This window comes from Rhinatrema bivittatum, chromosome 16 (assembly GCF_901001135.1).
Source record: "Rhinatrema bivittatum chromosome 16, aRhiBiv1.1, whole genome shotgun sequence".
NCBI classification, from domain to species: domain Eukaryota; kingdom Metazoa; phylum Chordata; class Amphibia; order Gymnophiona; family Rhinatrematidae; genus Rhinatrema; species Rhinatrema bivittatum.
The window spans coordinates 2,431,719-2,458,217 of record NC_042630.1 but is presented as its reverse complement, the minus strand read 5'-3'; the positions used below and the strand labels follow the sequence as shown (position 1 = coordinate 2,458,217).

General features: G+C 50.8%; 1 protein-coding gene across 8 annotated transcripts in view; it reads right to left on the bottom strand.

Annotated features, from left to right (window-relative positions):
- LOC115077986 (alpha-2-macroglobulin-like protein 1) overlaps nt 1–26,499 on the bottom strand; it is a 52,100-nt gene that overhangs the window by 11,536 nt on the left and 14,065 nt on the right. For 7 of the 8 annotated variants that reach the window (XM_029580498.1, XM_029580499.1, XM_029580496.1 and 4 more), the window contains 7 exons: nt 22,262–22,471; nt 15,759–15,873; nt 6,121–6,256; nt 1,039–1,264; nt 763–889; nt 329–450; nt 171–222 (listed from right to left, as the gene is read on the bottom strand). In XM_029580498.1, coding sequence (XP_029436358.1) covers nt 171–222; nt 329–450; nt 763–889; nt 1,039–1,264; nt 6,121–6,256; nt 15,759–15,873; nt 22,262–22,471 — 988 coding nt within the window. The remainder of the gene's footprint in view (nt 1–170; nt 223–328; nt 451–762; nt 890–1,038; nt 1,265–6,120; nt 6,257–15,758; nt 15,874–22,261; nt 22,472–26,499) is intronic. The other variant, XM_029580493.1, reaches the window with a different exon arrangement.

The window sequence follows — 26,499 nt, the reverse complement described above, 5'->3', positions numbered from 1 at the left end:
GTTTCTCCCCAATGTGCATGATTGAGGTGTCCATGGTTCTGTTTCACTCCCCCACCCCCTAGAGGATGTTTCAAGGTGAACACTAAATTTCAGAAGTCACTTTACAAATTTTAACATTTTTCTTGGTGAATTGGGTTTTTTTTCGCCACAGTTGAAGCCGGGTTTCGCACCTGTAACACAGAGCACATTGCTCTGAGAATCTTCCACCAGGACACCTTCAGGCTTGTGGGGTGGGAAGAGAAAGGGAAAATGTGCATATGATTAGAAACATCTATTGATGTGGTGCACAAATCAGTCTTAGGAGATTATTAGCTATTTGGCCACTGACCTGGACCAGTACTGGGATCACCACTGTATCTGTGGCATCTTCTTCTGGCACAGCGGGTCTCTCACCATAGCACAGGTTCTCTGTGGCCACAGCTTCAGCTGTCACTTGCAATTTCACCTCTCCTAGATGGAAGGTATTGCCATGTTTTTTATTTTTATGGATTTGTTTATCCACCATGATGTGTGGATTGTTGAAATATACGATTCTTACATAAATAAATGTGCTTACTCTCACCAGGTTCTCAGGCCAGTCATTGATTTTCTGTATTAGATTGGTTTACATTTTTTTTATGTATTTTACTTGTGTAGCTTTATTTTGCATTTATGTGAATGTTTGCGGTGTAGTTGGATATGTAAATGAGGCCCTAGTATATGGCTGGCATGAGAAGGGCTGACATCTGGAGCACTAGAGTAGCTGCAGTGCACCTGCCTTACCCAGCACTAGAGCCGTCACATTCCAGGTAAAGGTCTTTGAACCATTGGCTCTCAGGCAGCTGATGGATGTGCAGTTCGCACAGGGCTCCAGATCAAAGTCCTCATTCGTCTTCAGGGTGACCTGCACCTGTGGCACAAGGGGAGCATCTCACTATTACACAATAAAGTGGCTGTAACTTCCTGCTTGGGATTCCTCAGCCTGATGCACCGTCTCAGGCAGCTAGGGGTTGAAATATCGTGGGTCAGGTGACCCTGACCTCATCTCCTGTTCCTCACCTGCATGCTGTTGTTCATGTTACTGAAGACGGTGATTTTTAAGCAGAAGGTTTCCCATTGGATCACAATGTTTGGCAGGGTTGAGTCCATAAAGAAGGGTTTCCTGGTTCTGAATGTATCTGTTGATGAGATCCCAAAACCTGTATTTGATGTGCAGATTGTGGAGGCTTCCCAATCTGTGATGGTGTCAGGGACGACGTATGACATGTTTGCAATGCCAGAGGAACTAGAGAGAGAAAAAGAGCTGAAAGAAAGACTTTGTCCGTCCCCGGACACTAACAAAGTGGTGTCTATCCTGGCAAGATCATGCTTCAATACATTGGTGACTCTATAAGGTACAATCAACTCCTGTCATTTTTAGCTACACCACACTAACATAGCTATGCATCTGAAGATTTGTCCTCCCTTGTATCTAATGCAGGTTTCTGGGGGTCCCTGCAGGATCTCACAGCACAGGAGACACTGCCCTCCCCTGTATCTAATGCAGGTTTCTGGGAGTCCCTGCAGGATCTCACAGCACAGGACACACTGCCCTCCCCTGTATCTAATGCAGGTTTCTGGGAGTCCCTGCAGGATCTCACAGCACAGGAGACACTGCCCTCCCCTGTATCTAATGCAGGTTTCTTGGGGTTCCTGCAGGATCTCACAGCACAGGAGACACTGCCCTCCCCTGTATCTAATGCAGGTTTCTGAGAGTCCCTGCAGGATCTCACAGCACAGGAGACACTGCCCTCCCCTGTATCTAATGCAGGTTTCTGGGAGTCCCTGCAGGATCTCACAGCACAGGAGACACTGCCCTCCCCTGTATCTAATGCAGGTTTCTGGGGGTCCCTGCAGGATCTCACAGCACAGGAGCCAATGCCCTCCCCTGTATCTAATGCAGGTTTCTGGGAGTCCCTGCAGGATCTCACAGCACAGGAGACACTGCCCTCCCCTGTATCTAATGCAGGTTTCTGGGAGTCCCTGCAGGATCTCACAGCACAGGAGACACTGCCCTCCCCTGTATCTAATGCAGGTTTCTGGGAGTCCCTGCAGGATCTCACAGCACAGGAGGAGACACTGCCCTCCCCTGTATCTAATGCAGGTTTCTGGGAGTCCCTGCAGGATCTCACAGCACAGGAGACACTGCCCTCCCCTGTATCTAATGCAGGTTTCTGGGAGTCCCTGCAGGATCTCACAGCACAGGAGACACTGCCCTCCCCTGTATCTAATGCAGGTTTCTGGGGGTCCCTGCAGGATCTCACAGCACAGGAGACACTGCCCTCCCCTGTATCTAATGCAGGTTTCTGGGGGTCCCTGCAGGATCTCACAGCACAGGAGACACTGCCCTCCCCTGTATCTAATGCAGGTTTCTGGGGGTCCCTGCAGGATCTCACAGCACAGGAGACACTGCCCTCCCCTGTATCTAATGCAGGTTTCTGGGGGTCCCTGCAGGATCTCACAGCACAGGAGACACTGCCATCCCCTGTATCTAATGCAGGTTTCTGGGGGTCCCTGCAGGATCTCACAGCACAGGAGACACTGCCCTCCCCTGTATCTAATGCAGGTTTCTGGGGGTCCCTGCAGGATCTCACAGCACAGGACACACTGCCCTCCCCTGTATCTAATGCAGGTTTCTGGGAGTCCCTGCAGGATCTCACAGCACAGGAGACACTGCCCTCCCCTGTATCTAATGCAGGTTTCTGGGGGTCCCTGCAGGATCTCACAGTACAGGAGGCACTGCCCTCCCCTGTATCTAATGCAGGTTTCTGGGGGTCCCTGCAGGATCTCACAGCACAGGAGACACTGCCCTCCCCTGTATCTAATGCAGGTTTCTGGGAGTCCCTGCAGGATCTCACAGCACAGGAGACACTGCCCTCCCCTGTATCTAATGCAGGTTTCTGGGAGTCCCTGCAGGATCTCACAGCACAGGAGACACTGCCCTCCCCTGTATCTAATGCAGGTTTCTGGGGGTCCCTGCAGGATCTCACAGCACAGGAGACACTGCCCTCCCCTGTATCTAATGCAGGTTTCTGGGAGTCCCTGCAGGATCTCACAGCACAGGACACACTGCCCTCCCCTGTATCTAATGCAGGTTTCTGGGAGTCCCTGCAGGATCTCACAGCACAGGAGACACTGCCCTCCCCTGTATCTAATGCAGGTTTCTGGGGGTCCCTGCAGGATCTCACAGCACAGGAGGAGACACTGCCCTCCCCTGTATCTAATGCAGGTTTCTGGGAGTCCCTGCAGGATCTCACAGCACAGGAGGCACTGCCCTCCCCTGTATCTAATGCAGGTTTCTGGGGGTCCCTGCAGGATCTCACAGCACAGGAGGCACTGCCCTCCCCTGTATCTAATGCAGGTTTCTGGGAGTCCCTGCAGGATCTCTCAGCACAGGAGACACTGCCCTCCCCTGTATCTAATGCAGGTTTCTGGGGGTCCCTGCAGGATCTCACAGCACAGGAGACACTGCCCTCCCCTGTATCTAATGCAGGTGTCTGGGGGTCCCTGCAGGATCTCACAGCACAGGACACACTGCCCTCCCCTGTATCTAATGCAGGTTTCTGGGGGTCCCTGCAGGACCTCACAGCACAGGAGACACTGCCCTCCCCTGTATCTAATGCAGGTTTCTGGGAGTCCCTGCAGGATCTCACAGCACAGGAGACACTGCCCTCCCCTGTATCTAATGCAGGTTTCTGGGGGTCCCTGCAGGATCTCACAGCACAGGAGACACTGCTCTCCCCTGTATCTAATGCAGGTTTCTGGGGGTCCCTGCAGGATCTCACAGCACAGGAGGCACTGCCCTCCCCTGTATCTAATGCAGGTTTCTGGGGGTCCCTGCAGGATCTCACAGCACAGGAGACACTGTCCTCCCCTGTATCTAATGCAGGTTTCTGGGAGTCCCTGCAGGATCTCACAGCACAGGAGACACTGCCCTCCCCTGTATCTAATGCAGGTTTCTGGGGGTCCCTGCAGGATCTCACAGCACAGGAGACACTGCCCTCCCCTGTATCTAATGCAGGTTTCTGGGGGTCCCTGCAGGATCTCCCAGCACAGGAGACACTGCCCTCCCCTGTATCTAATGCAGGTTTCTGGGGGTCCCTGCAGGATCTCCCAGCACAGGAGACACTGCCCTCCCCTGTATCTAATGCAGGTTTCTTGGGGTTCCTGCTAACAGTTAATAATGAAGTATAGCAGAAATTAAAGTATCATCATAATTATTAATAAATGCGAAGTTCAGTATTCAAATCCATTTAGATTGCTATCTCACAAATTATCTATCTGAATGGCAAGTTTTGTAATTTTTTTTCCCGGCTAACCTAGCTGATTTTCTGCTATAACCAACTAACGGGCCGATACAGTAAAAATCACAGGAGAGCCGGTGCACGCGACACTCTCCTGTGCGCGCGATACAGTAAATTAATTTAAATTAGGGTCCGCAGTAATAAGAGGCACTAGGGACACTAGCGCGTCCCTGGCGCCTCCTTTTTGACAGGGGCGGTGGCTGTCAGCGGATTGGACAGCCGACGCTCACTTTTGCCGGCGTCGGTTCTCGAGCCGCTGACAGCCACGGGTTCAGAAACCCGACGCTGGCAAAATTGAGCGTCCGGTTTTCAACCCATGAGTCGTGGGCCCCATTTAAAAAATTTTTTTGTTTTTATTTTTTACTTTTTTTTTTTTTTAACTTTTGGGGCCTCCGACTTATTATCGCCATGATAGTAAGTTGGAGGGTGCACAGAAAAGCAGTTTTCCTGGACTTGCTTAGGTTCTTCGTCCCGCTCCTGTGGCTTCTGACCTTCGGACTGGCTGTGGTAAGTTCCTGGTGTTGACTTTGGATTGGCTTTGGACCCTTCTCCTGTGTTGCTCCTGGACTATCTACGACCAACTGGAGGCACCAGTGGTCTGGAATCCCTGACCTGCAGGAGGCGCCTGCGTCCAGACCTTCATTAGTCTTCAGGGAGTTCCTTAAGTCCCAGCGGCCGGATCCCCACAGACTCCTCCTGGGGGGATCACGAGCTTCCAGGGCGAAGCCTTCTATCAACTCTCATCTCATCGAGCCTTGCCCTCCGATGGTAGGGACCTAACGGGTTCTCTGTCCATTTGGGTAGCACCAACTCTACCTCAGAACAGGGCTCCACCTCCTGAATTTGTAACATCGGAGCGCACTGTACTGTATCAGCCTGTAAGATAGCTCAATAACTTTACCGCTTCCAAGAGGGTCTAAATTTATCTGGCTTGTATGAATGAAAATCTGCCTCTTAACCAGATATCTTAAAAAAAAAAGAAAAAGAAAATCCATTGACCTCCCAACATTATTAGATGATTAAATCCCAGCTACCACAGCCCCCTGTCCTCAACAACAACAAAAAAAACAATCTCTTTAAATGCTGTTGGCCAACCCTCCCATTCCCTCTCCTCTGCCCTCCAGGGTTTTCACTCTCTCCTCCCCCACTACCTCAGGCCTGGGATCGTAGTAGAAGGATTGGAGTGTGGGGCTCTCTAGAGGCAGCGCTGACAGCATAATCCATTACTATGGTCCTCCTGGCAATATTCCCATCGAACCCCTGCTGCCAGCGCTGCCTCCAAGCCCTCTAAGACGAAAAATCTCTGCCCATAGCCAAACAACTTCACTTAATAATCCCACTGAATATACGGGACAAGTTACCTGGTGAACGTTAGCCTCTAACTGGGCTTACTGAGTATTGGCCTCACCATTATTATAAATAAGAATTAGAGGGCAATGTTTCCAAGTGTTCCCCAGATAAAAAGTGTTTGATTCGGCCTTTCCACGAGTCCACACGCTCTCCCAAAACACAGACTTTGCGCTGCCTTGGGTGCTGCTCCCCAGAGGGTGCATTTAGGCTGGGAGGTGAGGAGGAGTTTGAACCCAGACACCCATTTTGAAACTTTGGCCTGTTGTTTTTCCTCTGTAGAAATTACCCACAAGGGACCACGCTTGCATTTTCTAGAGGTGGTGAATCTGAAAGCCAATGTCTCCATGTACTTTCCTTTTGAAAACTTGTGGAAGGGCTGCGGGTAAGAACTGCTGAATGACAGCATTAGCTGACGGGTTAAAGGCAGATAGTGGGAAAGAATGCCTACCCTACGGGTACCATCTCCCAGATCCAGGTGCCCGGGCTCCCAAGCTGCGACTCCATGGGAGTATCGTGGCCTTCTGTGGATGGCACAACTTCATCACCCAGCTCCGGCGTCATGAAATAAAGTGGATCCTCTCCTGCTGAGAATTAATGAATGGGAAAAAGTCACACATCTGTCTCTCAGCAGGGAGCCATCATGCACGGCTGGCCTCTCTCTCATTTTCCATCTGCTTCACATTCTTTTCCATGTTTCAATTCTAATTTAAAAAAAACAAACAACAACGACATCCCTGTGTGCGCAAGATGAGAGAGCACAAAGTGATGGAGTGCAGGAGGGACAGGGGCTTGCTGACCCACTGCGGCCTCTCTGTTCATGTGCAGAGGTAACCATTTCATTTTGATTCATTTATTCATTTCATAGGTCACGGTCATTCTTTTTTTTTTTAATTTATCAGTTTTACCAATTACATTCAAGAACACCTTGATATGTTACATTATATGGCATAACAAGAAATGACTTTGTTACATTATTATATTTAATAATTACACTTACCTAAGCCATAACAATCATTCATTTGGTTCATTTCCACCAAAATTATTTTCATTTATTTCCCATTAAAGATAATGGGGGAAAGCAATGCAGCCTACTCTGGGCTCCCAAATCGGGGTTTTCTGATTATTTCTAATGAAACTTGTGTGCATCATCAGAAGGGGGAAGAGACTTCCAAGGCACCAAGACTGTGTCAGTGTGGCACCAAGTGTGGCCTGAACAGCCCAGGGCATCATAAAGGGGGAAAATATCAGCAATGGCAGGAGCTTTCCAAGCCACCAAGAGAGCATCAAAGCACCAACAACAATGGCACGAACATCAGGAGAAGGGCAAAGCAGCACCAAGTGTGGCCTGAACATCAGGAGAAGGGCAAAGCAGCACCAAGTGTGGCCTGAAGAGCAGGAGAAGGGCAAAGCAGCACCAAGTGTGGCCTGAAGAGCTCAAGGCATCATGAAGGGGAGCAAAGCACCAAACGTGTCAGAAAAAAACACACACATGCCACCACGAGAGGGTCAAAGCAGCAGAAAGAGTGGCATGAAGACCCCAAGGCACCATAAGAGGGCAAAGCAACCACCCACAGTAGCAAGAACACCCCAAAGCTCCAAATGAGGAGCAAACATCACCAATAAAATTGATATGAAGCCTTAGGAAAAGAGAGGTCAGAGGAAATCCCTGGAGTAGTTTTTGTATTGCATCATTTGGGGAAGTTGCTGGTGTTTCAGGCTTGGATATGGTCTTCCCCTTTACTGTGGTATAATCTCAGCCCTGTCTCCTTTACCTCCTCATTGAAGCTAAAATGCTACCGACTAGAGACCCCAAATTCTTTTCAGCCACTCGCTGTTCAATATCCTGTTATTCTGAGAATCCAGGACACTAGTCTTCCTCTGAATCAGTTTTTTCAAATACTGTCTCCATTACCTGAGCAGTAATAATCATGTAGGAGTATGGTGTTGGTTTTGGATGCTGCCCTTCTGCTACCCCTGCCTTTTACTGTGCTATTATTCATTGAAAGCTAAATACCAGATGAAATCAATAGTCAGTAAGAACTATAAGGGAAGGGAATTTGAAGCACTGAAGAAAAGTCCAAGATGATATGAAACTATTAAAGGTAACTGGCTAAGGTCTATATAAATAATCAGATTGCCATGGCAAGATCAAGAGTCAGAATGTACTGGAAGGGAAGGGAATTTGGATAGAACCTCAAAAGTGACCAACGAAGAGACAGAATCAACCAAAGATACCTAAAGAGGCTTGGAACAACAGCAGCAGTGGTGGAGTTGGTGATAAAAATCACAAGAGTAAGTGCAGTGCAACACAGCAAGAAGGCCCCAAGATATACAGTGAGAACTGTAAGAAGAATGGTATCAAAAGCCCAAGGTACAAAAAGGGGTATAAGCAGGACCAAGTGCAGCCCAAGTGTCTAAAAGTGGTCTAACAAGCATGCAAAGCATCAGATTGCCACAGTAAAACCAAGAGTCAGCATGTGCTATAAAGGGAAGAGAACTTAGAAAGAACCTTGAAGACAGCTGGAGCATAGGCAGAACTACCAAAATGTACCAAGAGAGGCTTGGAGCAGCATCAGTAGCAGCAGCAGCAACAGCAGCAGCAGCACTTGTGCTTAAAATCACAAATGGTAATTGCAGATCAGCGCACGGCATAGAGGGCAGAGTTAGAATACTTGGCAATGGCACACACTGTCTACTGGCTGGCTATGTTTATGTTGTATAATACTACACCCAGCAACTTTCACAGTGTGTACAAAAAAGGTCTCTCATACACCGTATGTGTGCCGACTCCGTTTGCACACACACTGTGAGACAAGGAAAAAAGACAAGGCTCAGGCTGGAATTAACTGCAATCTGTCTCTGAAGTTAATTGTAGCTATAGATTAGAAAATAAGGTTGTAGTATAAAGCATGAGACAGAGATGACTAAGATGTATTAACAGGGATATGGCAGCAATTTGAGTATGTGGCATCATGAACAGCATGGAGGCATCAAAACCCCCAAGGTGTAGAGTGAAGAGCATCACAAACAGCATGGGGGAAATCAAAGCCCCAAGGCATCATAAAGAGCACAAAGGGAATTGACAATAATTGTCTATACAGTATGAAGCAGCATAAGCAGCATCAACAGTATCATGAATACCCCAAGGCACCATAAAGCAGTACTCTTATTGGCAGATATTCAACAAGGCACCATGACAGCACAGGAGCAGGCCAAGCACTAACAGTGATAGAATTAGACAGCAAGGTGTAGTATCAGGAAAAAGGTGGGGGCAAGAGGAAAAACCTGTGTTTTGGGGGACAAAGCACCACAGCGTAAACAAGAGAGAACAGGATGGGTTAACTAGGCTGAGATCCTAGAAGGAAACAAAAAAACAGCAAGGTAGAGAACCAGAAAAGAGGTGGGGGTGGGAGGAGATGCTAGTAATTTTTTTCTGTGCTTACATTTTATTGAGGGGATAAAATACCCTTAGGGATAAGCCAATCACCCTGAAACGGAATGTGAATCTCAACCAAACTGTGTGCAGGCCCGAGCAACTCAAGATGAAAGTCAAACCATGTGATGGCCCCTGCAGTTGTAACGAGAGCTTCACTGAGAAGAGAAGCTGCAGTTGTTCTCCCTAATCGAGCAATCTGTCTTCACCTTACAATTTAACTGGTGCTGCAGGACACAAACGTGCTGAGCTCGTGGCCTTGACAAACTCATGAGGCACAATGCCATTCACTAGATTCTTCCTTCCCACGCCATAATGCCCGTGAGAACCTGCATACACGTACCAGCTGTACTGGAAACCTATCCGTCCTATGGATTGCGGTAATACACAATCAATATTGACTTTTGGATCCTATTCATATGCATGCAGTTCTGATGAAAAGGCTTTGGACTTACAGATTTTGTACTTCACACATACAAGACTTTTAATTAAGCCTCACACCAGGCTTTGAGGCTGGGCTCCCTGCTCAGCCTAGCTCTGCTCCATTAACTTTATAGTAGCTGCCTAATCATATTTGCATGAGATATTGCAGGCCAGGCCAATCTTTGCTTCCGTCCCCTGCCTTCACAACTTCCAGAGCATCAGTAAGCACTGGGCCCACCGCCCTGGAACTGTGCTATTAACCTGTCATTTGTCTGCTGGACCTGCAGCTGACCCAGCAGAGAGGGAGAAAGCCTAAGACCATCCCTGAGATGTCGTCATGCACTCCTGATCGGTGTAAGATAAACTGGCTACATTACTATTTTAACCTGGGTGGTTAATTGGCAGTGTGTTTGAGATGTGCACATTAACTGCGAGCGAGACAAAAGGTCTTTTCATAATCTTTGCAGCAAGAGTAAATCCACTCACTTAAAACAATATCGACCATTTATAAAACTACACGGAAGAACGGGCTACATTAACATTTATTTTTCAGTCCATTTCCTTACCCCTCATTCTCCCCTCACCCTCTCCTCCCTCCCCTGCCTCCCCTCCCTCCTCCCCTCACTCTCTCCTCCCACCCCCCACTCTTCCCCCTCCTCCTCTCCTCCCCTCACTCTCTCCCCCCTCCCCCCAGTCACTCTGTCCTCCCTCCCCTCAGTCACTCCCCCTCTCTCAGCTCATTCACAACGGTCCCTCCCTCCCTCCCTCACGCGTGCCGCTGCCGCTCCTCACCACGCCATTTTGGTTACTGGCAAGCTCTGACCGGATGTGCTGCCCGTGCATGCGCGGTAGAGTTGCTCTCTACTGCGCATTTGCGGCACGTCGGTCAAGCTTCATTTATCTAGTAGATTTTGTGCCACTATAATAAAAATTATTAATTTCAACCTCAAGAATAGACGTAGATATCCTGCTCTCCTTCCATGAGCTTGCACCTTATTTTATCTGATTTAAATGTCAGATAACTATGTAAGACTAATTATTCTTTACACACCTCAGCATCCCAGAGAGCTAAGAACTAGAATATTTAACACCCCAGTCCTTTGATTTTAATGTATTGTTCTCTGCCTTATTTAGACAAGATTATCAATTGCCTTATTTATATGCTAAAAGCTGAACTCAGTTTTGTTCTTTTACTATTTATTTAGATCAAGTGTTCTGATTTGTTCCATGTAAACTGCCCCCGGCAGTAGTTCTTACTGTTATCTGTAAACCGGAGTGATATGTATTGTATACAGGAACTCCCGGTATATAAAAACTATAAATAAATAAAATAAATAACCAAGAGAGAAGCAGTGTGGGAGACCTAGGCTGGGAGCCAAGAGGCAAACTGCACGGAGGATCAAAACCTCCAACACGTAGCATCAGGAGAAGGCAGCAAAGCCCTCTAAAGTGTAGTGTCCAGGGCATAGCAGCAAGGCAGAGTGATGGCAAGATCCCGACGGTGCTGTTTGCGGTCATCCTGCCGCTCGCATGGAAATTCAGGCAGATTGATTTCAAGACCTTTTCAAGTCTGCATCAGCCGTGCACGACGAGGGTTCACAAAGGCCCCTGCCATGGAGAAGGCACAGGAGTTGCTGGGCAAAAAAGATAAAGCAGATTTGAGCAGACTGTGGATGTGTGTGCCCAACGTGCCAGCAGTGAACTCTGGCATAGAAGTTTCTTCTGGGTCTCCTTTGCTGGGGTGAAGAGATGGCGCTGTGGTGTATGGAGGTGGAAAGGAAGCTGACAGGAGGCCGGTTGTGCTCACACTACTTTCCTGCGTTCCATCTGCCTCTGCTGCTCCTTCCTGTTCATGGTATTTTCTCCATGTAAGTGAGCAGGGCTGGCCCTAGCTTGTCAGCCACCCTGTGCAAGACAAACTGCACTGCCCCCGCCCCCACGCTGGCGGAGTGGATGGTCCTTTCTTTGTCTTCGCCTGCTGGAAGAGGATATGAGCTCATATCTTCTTCTGTGGTCCGAAGAAGGAGAGAGCATGCTCATACCCTCTCCGTCCTCAGCCACCGCCGAGCCACAGGTGTGCCGCTCCATGTAAATGCACGGCTTGCACACCCGGTCAGGCCGGGCCTGTAAGTGAGATACTGCAGTTGGACGCGAGACTCTCTTTCAAATGTGGGTCAAAACCATGCAAGTATTGTTTTCTGTTAAAGGTTTAAGTCTCTCTCGCTCTCGCTGCTGCACTATATCTGCTGTCATTTCCTCTAACTTCTCCTCTGCAATATTTACTATGGGAATGACCCCATGGCATCCTTGAAGGGCTCCAGGACTTGTATAAGCTGCCTCATCACCACCCAATCATGATGCCCCAGGGGGCACTCCACCCCTCTCTCCATGTCCAGAAAGCAGTCATGAAGAGGTGTCTGCTGGTCCCCCAACCTCTGCAGCATCAGAGAGGGGAAATTCCACCAGGGGCCAACATCTTGAATCCGATGCTTGTGAGGCATCCTGAAGTCTTCCTGCTTCTCAGGGGGAGGCTGGCAGTCCCTTCATGCTGCTATTGGAAATGTCCCACTGTTTCTCTGGACCTCTCTATCAGCCCGAGGACATCACTTAGTACCAGAAGCAGCAAAGGACCAGATCCCCTGATAGCCCCCATCTTCCACGGCTCTTCTCATATTTGCACCCCTGTGGCACAAAGAAAACTGCAAGAGCGCTCCTGTCTATCTACCTGCCAGCCCTCCAGCATCTTTCTTATTGCTGGTAGGATACTGCAGGAGGTATGGGTGCTATCCATCACCTGGGTGAGCAGCACAGTCCAACTGCATCTTGATACCCAGTCCCCGTTAGAGCAGCGGCCTGCCCCTGTCCCTGCCTGCTCCCAACTGTGCTGTCAGGAGAGGTGGGAGTGGAGCATTCCTCCTGCTCAAGACGTTACTGGTAAAATGCACACCACTCCCCTCTGCGCCTGCCCTGATTCAGCAGGGCCGGGATAACCTGCCTTCTGCATGTAGTCCTGGGTGGCACTTTGCAGCAGACCCTTAAAGCCCAGGTTCTCCTCAGGGACCAATTGTCCAGGGCAATCATCATTTCCCTGATGTATCACTCACTGCTTTGCCCCAGGACGGTGGTACAGAGCACTACCCCATCTGCTCTGTGCGCCTTCCTGCTGCAGACGCTTGGCTAGGGGCTGTCAACTAACTGGTAGAAGAGTTCATGGGGTCAGCTTGGGGTCTGTTTTACATTTATGTATTTCCCACTGAGTGGGAAATTCATGTTTAAATAGTGGCAGAGGGAGTCCCCAGGCTCGTACCACCATCCTCCCCTAACGCCAGTGCGTAGCGGTTCTGCAGGTGACGCTGCACACCCAGTGTCTTCCCTTGATTGATGACCTTACTATAGTACTAGTGAATGCACTGAACAAAACGTAAGTCCTGCCTCACTTTAGCCTCCACAAATACGATGTCTTCCACCACCTTCTCTCTGGATCCTTGGTTGGTGCTGCTACTGGTGCTAGAGATGAGGTTGAGAGTGGCCCGTGAGGGGAAAGGCCCAGGGGCATCACTCATGCTCTGTGACCGCGCTGCCTTCTCTTCCTGGAGGTTGCGCTCATTAGCGTCAGTATCTACCACCTCGCTTATATCCTCACTGGAAGATAATATGCCACTGGCTAAAGATCCCACATTATTTTTGGCTACCAGCTCTTCAATATCTTCTGATTCAGGGAATCCCACACATGAATCAGTTTTTGAAATACTGCCTTCATTTGCTCAGAAGCAGTAATCAAGGCAGGTTCTGCTTCTCCTGTCCTTGCCTTTGACTTGCTGGTGCCAACTTCCAATGGCTGCCATCTTTTACCCCTGCTCCGGAGCAAGAGGGCGAGAATGGGTGCTGGTGGCAGCTGCTCTCCCAATTTTAATGTTTTATGGCTTGAGCTGGCTTCCACTTCTGGTCTCATTTGACTAAAAAGTCTCTTCAAGTTCAAGGGCAGGACTTAATTTCTTTTTCACCACTACTATCGCTTGTAATTCTGACAGGCTGGGCTGGCTCTGCAGGAACACCCACATGTCTGCCCCTGCTATTCCCTACTCGCCCCTTTACTCACGGTGCTATGATGGAACTGGAAGTGGCTACTGGAATTTTGATATTATATTTTATTTATTGATACTGTACCATTCTAATACTAACTGAGTATTTGACACACACACACACACGTTGAGAAACTAAGTGCATTTTAGTGCTTAGGAAGCACTGACAAGCAGAGTTAGCAGCTTGTCAAGAGCATAAGAACGTAAGAAATTGCATTGCTGGGTCAGACCAAGGGTCCATCGAGCCCAGCATCCTGTTTCCAACAGAGGCCAAACCAGGCCACAAGAACCTGGCAATTACCCAAAACCAAGAAGATGCCAAGCTACTGATGCAATTAATAGCAGTGGCTATTCCCTAAGTAAACTTGATTAATAGCCGTTAATGGACTTCTCCTCCAAGAACTTACCCAAACCTTTTTTGAACCCAGCTACACTAACCACATCCTCTGGCAACAAATTCCAGACCTTTATTGTGCATTGAGTGAAAAAGAACTTTCTCCGATTAATCTTAAATGTGCTACTTGCTAACTTCATGGAATGCCCCCTAGTCCTTCTATTATCCGAAAGTGTAAATAACCGATTCACATCTACCCGTTCTAGACCTCTCATGATCTTAAAGACCTCTATCATATCCCCCCTCAGCCGTCTCTTCTCCAAGCTGAACAGCCCTAATCTCTTCAGCCTTTCCTCATAGGGGAGCTGTTCCATTCCCTTTATCATTTTGGTTGCCCTTCTCTGTACCTTCTCCATCGCAACTATATCTTTTTTGATATGCGGCGACCAGAATTGTACACAGTATTCAAGGTGCGGTCTCACCCTGGAGTGATATAGAGGCATTATGACATTTTCCGTTCTATTAACCATTCCCTTCCTAATAATTCCTAACATTCTATTTGCTTTTTTTTGACTGCCGCAGCACACTGAGCAGATGGTTTTAAAGTATTATCCACTATGATGCCTAGATCTTTTTACTACGTGGTAGCTCCTAATATGGAACCTAACATTGTGTAACTACAGCAAGGGTTATTTTTCCCTATATGCAACACCTTGCACTTGTCCACATTAAAAATTTCATTTTTGAGTTCCTTCAGAACCCTAGGATGCATACCATCCGGTCCAGGTGATTTGCTACTTATTAGTTTGTCAATCTGGTCTACTACATCTTCCAGGTACACAGTGATTTCGTTCAGTTCGTCTGACTCATCACCCCTGAAAACCATCTCCGGAACTGGTATCTCCCCAACATCCTCATTAGTAAACATGGAAGCAAAGAATTCATTTAGTCTTTCTGCAATGACCTTATCTTCCCTAAGAGCCCCTGGCTATCTGGCTATCCCTCAGTGTATGCAAAAATCTCTTACACACACACACACACACCACACAGTGTATGTTTATGCATTACTGACTGACTTCTTTTGTAGATACAACAGAATGCCCAGAAAAATCCACAAGGCTGGCAATACTTCTGGTCAGTTCAGTACAGTCTCTCTCTGATACCTGCAGATAAGCAGTGCACTGTGCAGAGTCAAACAGACAAAAAACCCACTGCCCTGCCCCAGTGAGCAGACAGAATGCAGAGCCGATCACTGTGACTGCAGCAGTGAAGATGGAAAAAAACCTTTGCCAAAATTGTCTCTCCCTTTCAAAAACATTTTAAACCTTTTTTCTCTCTCTCTAACCTCTCCCTATGAAATCCAACAGAAGAAATGAGTTTCTTTGCAGATGCTCAACCCTTTCAGTGGGAGGATATCAGCAACATTTGATCCAGGTGTCAGCTGTAAGTTAGTTATGAAAAGTGCCCCTCCATCATTTCCACTTGTCTTCTCCTGCCTTGGCTCCAGTCCAGCTGCTCCCTCACACAAGCAGTGGTTATCATTACCTTTTCAAGGGGCCATAGTCTTGAATGGGAAACAAAAAATGTTTATTTTTTGGGCACCTTCCATTCATTTTGGTGGGAGCCGGTGCCACAAATGAAACAAATTCCCATGCAGTGCATTTTACCCATTTGTTTCAAACAATGCACATTCCTATGACAGACCACACTGCAGAGCATGAGAGAGAGAGAGAGGGGGGAATCGTTTACCTGCTGCTGACGCCTTACTAAAGAGGAGAGAGCACACTGTGCAGTGTGAGAGAGAACTACCTTACCTCCTCCAGCCCTGAGCCCGTCGTCTCCAGTCTGGGCTGCCACGGGAGGGAGATCGTAAGTACACTGCCGGGATTTCTTCACCTTCATGTTGGTGATCACCTTTAAATTCATATCCTATAATAGAGAAAGAGGAAAACAGGTCCCAGGTCACACTGCAGTATCAAAGCCAGAAATCAGTTATTTTCTCATTGAAGTATCTGTATAAACGGCTCCGGAGGGTGCAGGCTCTTGCAGTTTCTGCGTTAGGAGGATTGTCATTCTATAAGTGCGGGGTTGCTGTATGAACGGCTCCGGAGGGTGCAGGCTCTTGCAGTTTCTGCGTTAGGAGGATTGTCATTCTGTAAGTGCGGGGTTGCTGTATGAACGGCTCCGGAGGGTGCAGGCTCTTGCAGTTTCTGCGTTAGGAGGATTGTCATTCTGTAAGTGCGGGGTTGCTGTATGAACGGCTCCGGAGGGTGCAGGCTCTTGCAGTTTCTGCGTTAGGAGGATTGTCATTCTATAAGTGCGGGGTTGCTGTATGAACGGCTCCGGAGGGTGCAGGCTCTTGCAGTTTCTGCGTTAGGAGGATTATCATTCTATAAGTGCGGGGTTCCTGTATGAACGGCTCCGGAGGGTGCAGGCTCTTGCAGTTTCTGCGTTAGGAGGATTGTCATTCTGTAAGTGCGGGGTTGCTGTATGAACGGCTCCGGAGGGTGCAGGCTCTTGCAGTTTCTGCGTTAGGAGGATTGTCATTCTATAAGTGCGGGGTTGCTGTATGAACGGCTCCGGAGGGTGCAGGCTCTTGCAGTTTCTGCGTTAGGAGGATTGTCATTCTGTTAGTGCGGGGTTGCTGTATAAACGGCTCCGGAGGGTGCAGGCTCTTGCAGTTTCTGCGTTAGGAGGATTGTCATTCTGTAAGTGCGGGGTTGCTGTATGAACGGCTCCGGAGGGTGCAGGCTCTTGCAGTTTCTGCATTAGGAGGATTGTCATTCTGTAAGTGCGGGGTTGCTGTATGAACGGCTCCGAGGGTGCAGGCTCTTGCAGTTTCTGCATTAGGAGGATTGTCATTCTGTAAGTGCGGGGTTGCTGTATGAACGGCTCCGGAGGGTGCAGGCTCTTGCAGTTTCTGCGTTAGGAGGATTGTCATTCTATAAGTGCGGGGTTGCTGTATGAACGGCTCCGGAGGGTGCAGGCTCTTGCAGTTTCTGCGTTAGGAGGATTGTCATTCTGTAAGTGCGGGGTTGCTGTATGAACGGCTCCGGAGGGTGCAGGCTCTTGCAGTTTCTGCGTTAGGAGGATTGTCATTCTGTAAGTGCGGGGTTGCTGTATGAACGGCTCCGGAGGGTGCAGGCTCTTGCAGTTTCTGCGTTAGGAGGATTGTCATTCTATAAGTGCGGGGTTGCTGTATGAACGGCTCCGGAGGGTGCAGGCTCTTGCAGTTTCTGCGTTAGGAGGATTGTAATTCTATAAGTGCGGGGTTGCTGTATGAACGGCTCCGGAGGGTGCAGGCTCTTGCAGTTTCTGCATTAGGAGGATTGTAATTCTATAAGTGCGGGGTTGCTGTATGAACGGCTCCGGAGGGTGCAGGCTCTTGCAGTTTCTGCGTTAGGAGGATTGTCATTCTGTAAGTGCGGGGTTGCTGTATGAACGGCTCCGGAGGGTGCAGGCTCTTGCAGTTTCTGCATTAGGAGGATTGTCATTCTGTAAGTGCGGGGTTGCTGTATGAACGGCTCCGAGGGTGCAGGCTCTTGCAGTTTCTGCGTTAGGAGGATTGTCATTCTGTAAGTGCGGGGTTGCTGTATGAACGGCTCCGGAGGGTGCAGGCTCTTGCAGTTTCTGCGTTAGGAGGATTGTCATTCTGTAAGTGCGGGGTTGCTGTATGAACGGCTCCGGAGGGTGCAGGCTCTTGCAGTTTCTGCGTTAGGAGGATTGTCATTCTGTAAGTGCGGGGTTGCTGTATGAACGGCTCCGGAGGGTGCAGGCTCTTGCAGTTTCTGCGTTAGGAGGATTGTCATTCTGTAAGTGCGGGGTTGCTGTATGAACGGCTCCGGAGGGTGCAGGCTCTTGCAGTTTCTGCGTTAGGAGGATTGTCATTCTGTAAGTGCGGGGTTGCTGTATGAACGGCTCCGGAGGGTGCAGGCTCTTGCAGTTTCTGCGTTAGGAGGATTGTCATTCTGTAAGTGCGGGGTTGCTGTATGAACGGCTCCGGAGGGTGCAGGCTCTTGCAGTTTCTGCATTAGGAGGATTGTCATTCTGTAAGTGCGGGGTTGCTGTATGAACGGCTCCGAGGGTGCAGGCTCTTGCAGTTTCTGCGTTAGGAGGATTGTCATTCTATAAGTGCGGGGTTGCTGTATGAACGGCTCCGGAGGGTGCAGGCTCTTGCAGTTTCTGCATTAGGAGGATTGTCATTCTGTAAGTGCGGGGTTGCTGTATGAACGGCTCCGGAGGGGGCAGGCTCTTGCAGTTTCTGCGTTAGGAGGATTGTAATTCTATAAGTGCGGGGTTGCTGTATGAACGGCTCCGAGGGTGCAGGCTCTTGCAGTTTCTGCGTTAGGAGGATTGTAATTCTATAAGTGCGGGGTTGCTGTATGAACGGCTCCGGAGGGTGCAGGCTCTTGCAGTTTCTGCGTTAGGAGGATTGTAATTCTATAAGTGCGGGGTTGCTGTATGAACGGCTCCGGAGGGTGCAGGCTCTTGCAGTTTCTGCATTAGGAGGATTGTAATTCTATAAGTGCGGGGTTGCTGTATGAACGGCTCCGGAGGGTACAGGCTCTTGCAGTTTCTGCGTTAGGAGGATTGTAATTCTATAAGTGCGGGGTTGCTGTATGAACGGCTCCGGAGGGTACAGGCTCTTGCAGTTTCTGCGTTAGGAGGATTGTAATTCTATAAGTGCGGGGTTGCTGTATGAACGGCTCCGAGGGTGCAGGCTCTTGCAGTTTCTGCATTAGGAGGATTGTCATTCTATAAGTGCGGGGTTGCTGTATGAACGGCTCCAGAGGGTGCAGGCTCTTGCAGTTTCTGCGTTAGGAGGATTGTCATTCTGTAAGTGCGGGGTTGCTGTATGAACGGCTCCGGAGGGTGCAGGCTCTTGCAGTTTCTGCGTTAGGAGGATTGTCATTCTATAAGTGCGGGGTTGCTGTATGAACGGCTCCGGAGGGTGCAGGCTCTTGCAGTTTCTGCGTTAGGAGGATTGTCATTCTATAAGTGCGGGGTTGCTGTATGAACGGCTCCGGAGGGTGCAGGCTCTTGCAGTTTCTGCGTTAGGAGGATTGTCATTCTATAAGTGCGGGGTTGCTGTATGAACGGCTCCGGAGGGTGCAGGCTCTTGCAGTTTCTGCGTTAGGAGGATTGTCATTCTGTAAGTGCGGGGTTGCTGTATGAACGGCTCCGGAGGGTGCAGGCTCTTGCAGTTTCTGCGTTAGGAGGATTGTCATTCTGTAAGTGCGGGGTTGCTGTATGAACGGCTCCGAGGGTGCAGGCTCTTGCAGTTTCTGCATTAGGAGGATTGTCATTCTGTAAGTGCGGGGTTGCTGTATGAACGGCTCCGGAGGGTGCAGGCTCTTGCAGTTTCTGCGTTAGGAGGATTGTCATTCTATAAGTGCGGGGTTGCTGTATGAACTGGCTCCGGAGGGTGCAGGCTCTTGCAGTTTCTGCGTTAGGAGGATTGTCATTCTGTAAGTGCGGGGTTGCTGTATGAACGGCTCCGGAGGGTGCAGGCTCTTGCAGTTTCTGCGTTAGGAGGATTGTCATTCTGTAAGTGCGGGGTTGCTGTATGAACGGCTCCGGAGGGTGCAGGCTCTTGCAGTTTCTGCGTTAGGAGGATTGTCATTCTATAAGTGCGGGGTTGCTGTATGAACGGCTCCGGAGGGTGCAGGCTCTTGCAGTTTCTGCGTTAGGAGGATTGTAATTCTATAAGTGCGGGGTTGCTGTATGAACGGCTCCGGAGGGTGCAGGCTCTTGCAGTTTCTGCGTTAGGAGGATTGTCATTCTGTAAGTGCGGGGTTGCTGTATGAACGGCTCCGGAGGGTGCAGGCTCTTGCAGTTTCTGCATTAGGAGGATTGTCATTCTGTAAGTGCGGGGTTGCTGTATGAACGGCTCCGAGGGTGCAGGCTCTTGCAGTTTCTGCGTTAGGAGGATTGTAATTCTATAAGTGCGGGGTTGCTGTATGAACGGCTCCGGAGGGTGCAGGCTCTTGCAGTTTCTGCGTTAGGAGGATTGTCATTCTGTAAGTGCGGGGTTGCTGTATGAACGGCTCCGGAGGGTGCAGGCTCTTGCAGTTTCTGCGTTAGGAGGATTGTCATTCTGTAAGTGCGGGGTTGCTGTATGAACGGCTCCGGAGGGTGCAGGCTCTTGCAGTTTCTGCGTTAGGAGGATTGTCATTCTGTAAGTGCGGGGTTGCTGTATGAACGGCTCCGGAGGGTGCAGGCTCTTGCAGTTTCTGCGTTAGGAGGATTGTCATTCTGTAAGTGCGGGGTTGCTGTATGAACGGCTCCGGAGGGTGCAGGCTCTTGCAGTTTCTGCATTAGGAGGATTGTAATTCTATAAGTGCGGGGTTGCTGTATGAACGGCTCCGGAGGGTACAGGCTCTTGCAGTTTCTGCGTTAGGAGGATTGTAATTCTATAAGTGCGGGGTTGCTGTATGAACGGCTCCGGAGGGTACAGGCTCTTGCAGTTTCTGCGTTAGGAGGATTGTAATTCTATAAGTGCGGGGTTGCTGTATGAACGGCTCCGAGGGTGCAGGCTCTTGCAGTTTCTGCATTAGGAGGATTGTCATTCTATAAGTGCGGGGTTGCTGTATGAACGGCTCCGGAGGGTGCAGGCTCTTGCAGTTTCTGCGTTAGGAGGATTGTCATTCTGTAAGTGCGGGGTTGCTGTATGAACGGCTCCGGAGGGTGCAGGCTCTTGCAGTTTCTGCATTAGGAGGATTGTAATTCTATAAGTGCGGGGTTGCTGTATGAACGGCTCCGGAGGGTGCAGGCTCTTGCAGTTTCTGCATTAGGAGGATTGTCATTCTATAAGTGCGGGGTTGCTGTATGAACGGCTCCGGAGGGTGCAGGCTCTTGCAGTTTCTGCGTTAGGAGGATTGTAATTCTATAAGTGCGGGGTTGCTGTATGAACGGCTCCGGAGGGTGCAGGCTCTTGCAGTTTCTGCATTAGGAGGATTGTCATTCTATAAGTGCGGGGTTGCTGTATGAACGGCTCCGGAGGGTGCAGGCTCTTGCAGTTTCTGCGTTAGGAGGATTGTCATTCTGTAAGTGCGGGGTTGCTGTATGAACGGCTCCGGAGGGTGCAGGCTCTTGCAGTTTCTGCGTTAGGAGGATTGTCATTCTGTAAGTGCGGGGTTGCTGTATGAACGGCTCCGGAGTGTGCAGGCTCTTGCAGTTTCTGCATTAGGAGGATTGTAATTCTATAAGTGCGGGGTTGCTGTATGAACGGCTCCGGAGGGTGCAGGCTCTTGCAGTTTCTGCATTAGGAGGATTGTAATTCTATAAGTGCGGGGTTGCTGTATGAACGGCTCCGGAGGGTGCAGGCTCTTGCAGTTTCTGCGTTAGGAGGATTGTCATTCTGTAAGTGCGGGGTTGCTGTATGAACGGCTCCGGAGGGTGCAGGCTCTTGCAGTTTCTGCGTTAGGAGGATTGTCATTCTGTAAGTGCGGGGTTGCTGTATGAACGGCTCCGGAGGGTGCAGGCTCTTGCAGTTTCTGCATTAGGAGGATTGTCATTCTGTAAGTGCGGGGTTGCTGTATGAACGGCTCCGGAGGGTGCAGGCTCTTGCAGTTTCTGCATTAGGAGGATTGTCATTCTGTAAGTGCAGGGTTGCTGTATGAACGGCTCCGGAGGGTGCAGGCTCTTGCAGTTTCTGCATTAGGAGGATTGTCATTCTGTAAGTGCGGGGTTGCTGTATGAACGGCTCCGAGGGTGCAGGCTCTTGCAGTTTCTGCATTAGGAGGATTGTCATTCTGTAAGTGCAGGGTTGCTGTATGAACGGCTCCGGAGGGTGCAGGCTCTTGCAGTTTCTGCATTAGGAGGATTGTCATTCTGTAAGTGCAGGGTTGCTGTATGAACGCCATCGCACAGATCAGAATGTGGAAATTGCATGCGTTTTGACTTTTAGCATTCCCTGCACCCAGGGCTTGCCATCTGCCCTGTTCTTCCCTGGCTCCCTGCGGCTTTCAGGGTTCTTCCTTTTCAAGCTGTCAGGAGGCCTTGCCCCAGTGATCAGCGGCAGGAATCAGTGTTTTCAGACTCTGCACGCGGAGGCAGCACCGATTCTCCAGCCATGACTGAGTCTCAGCTGTGTGGAACCAGTTCACGCTTGCATTTGTCAGGATCTCAGGCCTTTTCCGAAGGCCGGAATTGCAATGCCCTTTGCTTAACTGAAGTTTTGTAAAGTCAGGTACAGCTGGGGGTGCTGGGGCCTGGGTTTAATTTCAGATAAATTCTGGTGGAGCTACCCCTTCCCGTGCTTCGCCCTGCTCACATTCTCTTTAGTTTTGTGAATTGTACATAAAATCCTTCCCACCTGAAGGAGGTCGGAGACATCCCGCTGGTTTTCAGTGCTAGAGGGCCGGGCGCTGGAGCGCTTCCTCACTCTGTGACCGGATGCTCCCGGCCGCTGCTCCGGGAGGGACCTCTTCTGGTCACGCGGGCCCGGGCCTAAGCACGGAGGATCCGGCTCCATCACCTGGTGGGGGTAGCCCACTGGATCCAGGTCAGAAAACAAGCCCAAGACCTGAGAGCAGGGAAGAGAATCCAGGGTCACTGTACTGTTAAAGGAGACCTGCCCTGTGCTCAGGCCGGGGTCAGCGTGTGCAGCGATGAAGGAGACCTGCCCTCTGCTCATGCTGGGGTCAGCGTGTGCAGTGATTAAGGAGACCTGCCCTCTCCTCATGCTGGGATCAGTGTGTGCAGTGTATAAAGGAGACCTGCCCTCTCCTCAGGCTGGGATCAGTGTGTGCAGTGTATAAAGGAGACCTGCCCTCTCCTCATGCTGGGATCAGTGTGTGCAGGGTTATAGGAGACCTGCCCTCTCCTCATGCTGGGATCAGTGTGTGCAGGGTTATAGGAGACCTGCCCTCTCCTCAGGCTGGGATCAGTGTGTGCAGGGTTATAGGAGACCTGCCCTCTCCTCATGCTGGGATCAGTGTGTGCAGGGTTATAGGAGACCTGCCCTCTCCTCATGCTGGGATCAGTGTGTGCAGGGTTATAGGAGACCTGCCCTCTCCTCATGCTGGGATCAGTGTGTGCAGGGTTATAGGAGACCTGCCCTCTCCTCAGGCTGGGATCAGTGTGTGCAGGGTTATAGGAGACCTGCCCTCTCCTCATGCTGGGATCAGTGTGTGCAGGGTTATAGGAGACCTGTCCTCTCCTCAGGCTGGGATCAGTGTGTGCAGGGTTATAGGAGACCTGCCCTCTCCTCATGCTGGGATCAGTGTGTGCAGGGTTATAGGAGACCTGCCCTCTCCTCAGACTGGGATCAGTGTGTGCAGGGTTATAGGAGACCTGCCCTCTGCTCAGGCTGGGATCAGTGTGTGCAGGGTTATGGAGACCTGCTCTCTCCTCAGACTGGGATCAGTGTGTGCAGGGTTATAGGAGACCTGCTCTCTCCTCAGGCTGGGATCAGTGTGTGCAGGGTTATAGGAGACCTGCCCTCTCCTCATGCTGGGATCAGTGTGTGCAGGGTTATAGGAGACCTGCCTCTCCTCATGCCTGGGATCAGTGTGTGCAGGGTTATAGGAGACCTGCCCTCTCCTTAGGCTGGGATCAGTGTGTGCAGGGTTATAGGAGACCTGTCCTCTCCTCATGCTGGGATCAGTGTGTGCAGGGTTATAGGAGACCTGCCCTCTCCTCAGGCTGGGATCAGTGTGTGCAGGGTTATAGGAGACCTGCCCTGTCCTCAGGCTGGGATCAGTGTGTGCAGGGTTATAGGAGACCTGCCCTGTCCTCAGGCTGGGATCAGTGTGTGCAGGGTTATAGGAGACCTGCTCTCTCCTCAGACTGGGATCAGTGTGTGCAGGGTTATAGGAGACCTGCTCTCTCCTCAGGCTGGGATCAGTGTGTGCAGGGTTATAGGAGACCTGCCCTCTCCTCAGGCTGGGATCAGTGTGTGCAGGGTTATAGGAGACCTGCCCTCTCCTCAGGCTGGGATCAGTGTGTGCAGGGTTATAGGAGACCTGCCCTCTCCTCAGGCTGGGATCAGTGTGTGCAGGGTTATAGGAGACCTGCCCTCTCCTCAGGCTGGGATCAGTGTGTGCAGGGTTATAGGAGACCTGCCCTCTCCTCAGGCTGGGATCAGTGTGTGCAGGGTTATAGGAGACCTGCCCTCTCCTCAGGCTGGGATCAGTGTGTGCAGGGTTATAGGAGACCTGCCCTCTCCTCATGCTGGGATCAGTGTGTGCAGGGTTATAGGAGACCTGCCCTCTCCTCAGGCTGGGATCAGTGTGTGCAGGGTTATAGGAGACCTGCCCTCTCCTCAGGCTGGGATCAGTGTGTGCAGGGTTATAGGAGACCTGCCCTCTCCTCAGGCTGGGATCAGTGTGTGCAGGGTTATAGGAGACCTGCCCTCTCCTCATGCTGGGATCAGTGTGTGCAGGGTTATAGGAGACCTGCCCTCTCCTCAGGCTGGGATCAGTGTGTGCAGGGTTATAGGAGACCTGCCCTCTCCTCAGGCTGGGATCAGTGTGTGCAGGGTTATAGGAGACCTGCCCTCTCCTCATGCTGGGATCAGTGTGTGCAGGGTTATAGGAGACCTGCCTCTCCTCAGGCTGGGATCAGTGTGTGCAGGGTTATAGGAGACCTGCCCTCTCCTCAGGCTGGGATCAGTGTGTGCAGGGTTATAGGAGACCTGCCCTCTCCTCAGGCTGGGATCAGTGTGTGCAGGGTTATAGGAGACCTGCCCTCTCCTCAGGCTGGGATCAGTGTGTGCAGGGTTATAGGAGACCTGCCCTCTCCTCAGGCTGGGATCAGTGTGTGCAGGGTTATAGGAGACCTGCCCTGTCCTCAGGCTGGGATCAGTGTGTGCAGGGTTATAGGAGACCTGCCCTCTCCTCAGGCTGGGATCAGTGTGTGCAGGGTTATAGGAGACCTGCCCTCTCCTCAGGCTGGGATCAGTGTGTGCAGGGTTATAGGAGACCTGCCCTCTCCTCAGGCTGGGATCAGTGTGTGCAGGGTTATAGGAGACCTGCCCTCTCCTCAGGCTGGGATCAGTGTGTGCAGGGTTATAGGAGACCTGCCCTCTCCTCAGGCTGGGATCAGTGTGTGCAGGGTTATAGGAGACCTGCCCTCTCCTCATGCTGGGATCAGTGTGTGCAGGGTTATAGGAGACCTGCCCTCTCCTCAGGCTGGGATCAGTGTGTGCAGGGTTATAGGAGACCTGCCCTCTCCTCAGGCTGGGATCAGTGTGTGCAGGGTTATAGGAGACCTGCCCTCTCCTCAGACTGGGATCAGTGTGTGCAGGGTTATAGGAGACCTGCCCTCTCCTCATGCTGGGATCAGTGTGTGCAGGGTTATAGGAGACCTGCCCTCTCCTCAGGCTGGGATCAGTGTGTGCAGGGTTATAGGAGACCTGCCTCTCCTCAGGCTGGGATCAGTGTGTGCAGGGTTATAGGAGACCTGCCCTCTTCCTCAGGCTGGGATCAGTGTGTGCAGGGTTATAGGAGACCTGCCCTCTCCTCATGCTGGGATCAGTGTGTGCAGGGTTATAGGAGACCTGCTCTCTCCTCAGGCTGGGATCAGTGTGTGCAGGGTTATAGGAGACCTGCCCTCTCCTCAGGCTGGGATCAGTGTGTGCAGGGTTATAGGAGACCTGCCCTCTCCTCAGGCTGGGATCAGTGTGTGCAGGGTTATAGGAGACCTGCCCTCTCCTCAGGCTGGGATCAGTGTGTGCAGGGTTATAGGAGACCTGCCCTCTCCTCAGGCTGGGATCAGTGTGTGCAGGGTTATAGGAGACCTGCCCTCTCCTTAGGCTGGGATCAGTGTGTGCAGGGTTATAGGAGACCTGCCCTCTCCTCAGGCTGGGATCAGTGTGTGCAGGGTTATAGGAGACCTGCCCTCTCCTCATGCTGGGATCAGTGTGTGCAGGGTTATAGGAGACCTGCCCTCTCCTCAGGCTGGGATCAGTGTGTGCAGGGTTATAGGAGACCTGCCCTCTCCTCATGCTGGGATCAGTGTGTGCAGGGTTATAGGAGACCTGCCCTCTCCTCAGGCTGGGATCAGTGTGTGCAGGGTTATAGGAGACCTGCCCTCTCCTCAGGCTGGGATCAGTGTGTGCAGGGTTATAGGAGACCTGCCCTCTCCTCAGGCTGGGATCAGTGTGTGCAGGGTTATAGGAGACCTGCCCTCTCCTCAGGCTGGGATCAGTGTGTGCAGGGTTATAGGAGACCTGCCCTCTCCTTAGGCTGGGATCAGTGTGTGCAGGGTTATAGGAGACCTGCCCTCTCCTCAGGCTGGGATCAGTGTGTGCAGGGTTATAGGAGACCTGCCCTCTCCTCATGCTGGGATCAGTGTGTGCAGGGTTATAGGAGACCTGCCCTCTCCTCAGGCTGGGATCAGTGTGTGCAGGGTTATAGGAGACCTGCCCTCTCCTCAGGCTGGGATCAGTGTGTGCAGGGTTATAGGAGACCTGCCCTCTCCTTAGGCTGGGATCAGTGTGTGCAGGGTTATAGGAGACCTGCTCTTCCTGGATCTGTGCTCCTGCTCCTCTCCTCATGCTGAGCAGTGTGTGTTATAGGACCTGCCCTCTCCAGGCTGGGATCAGTGTGT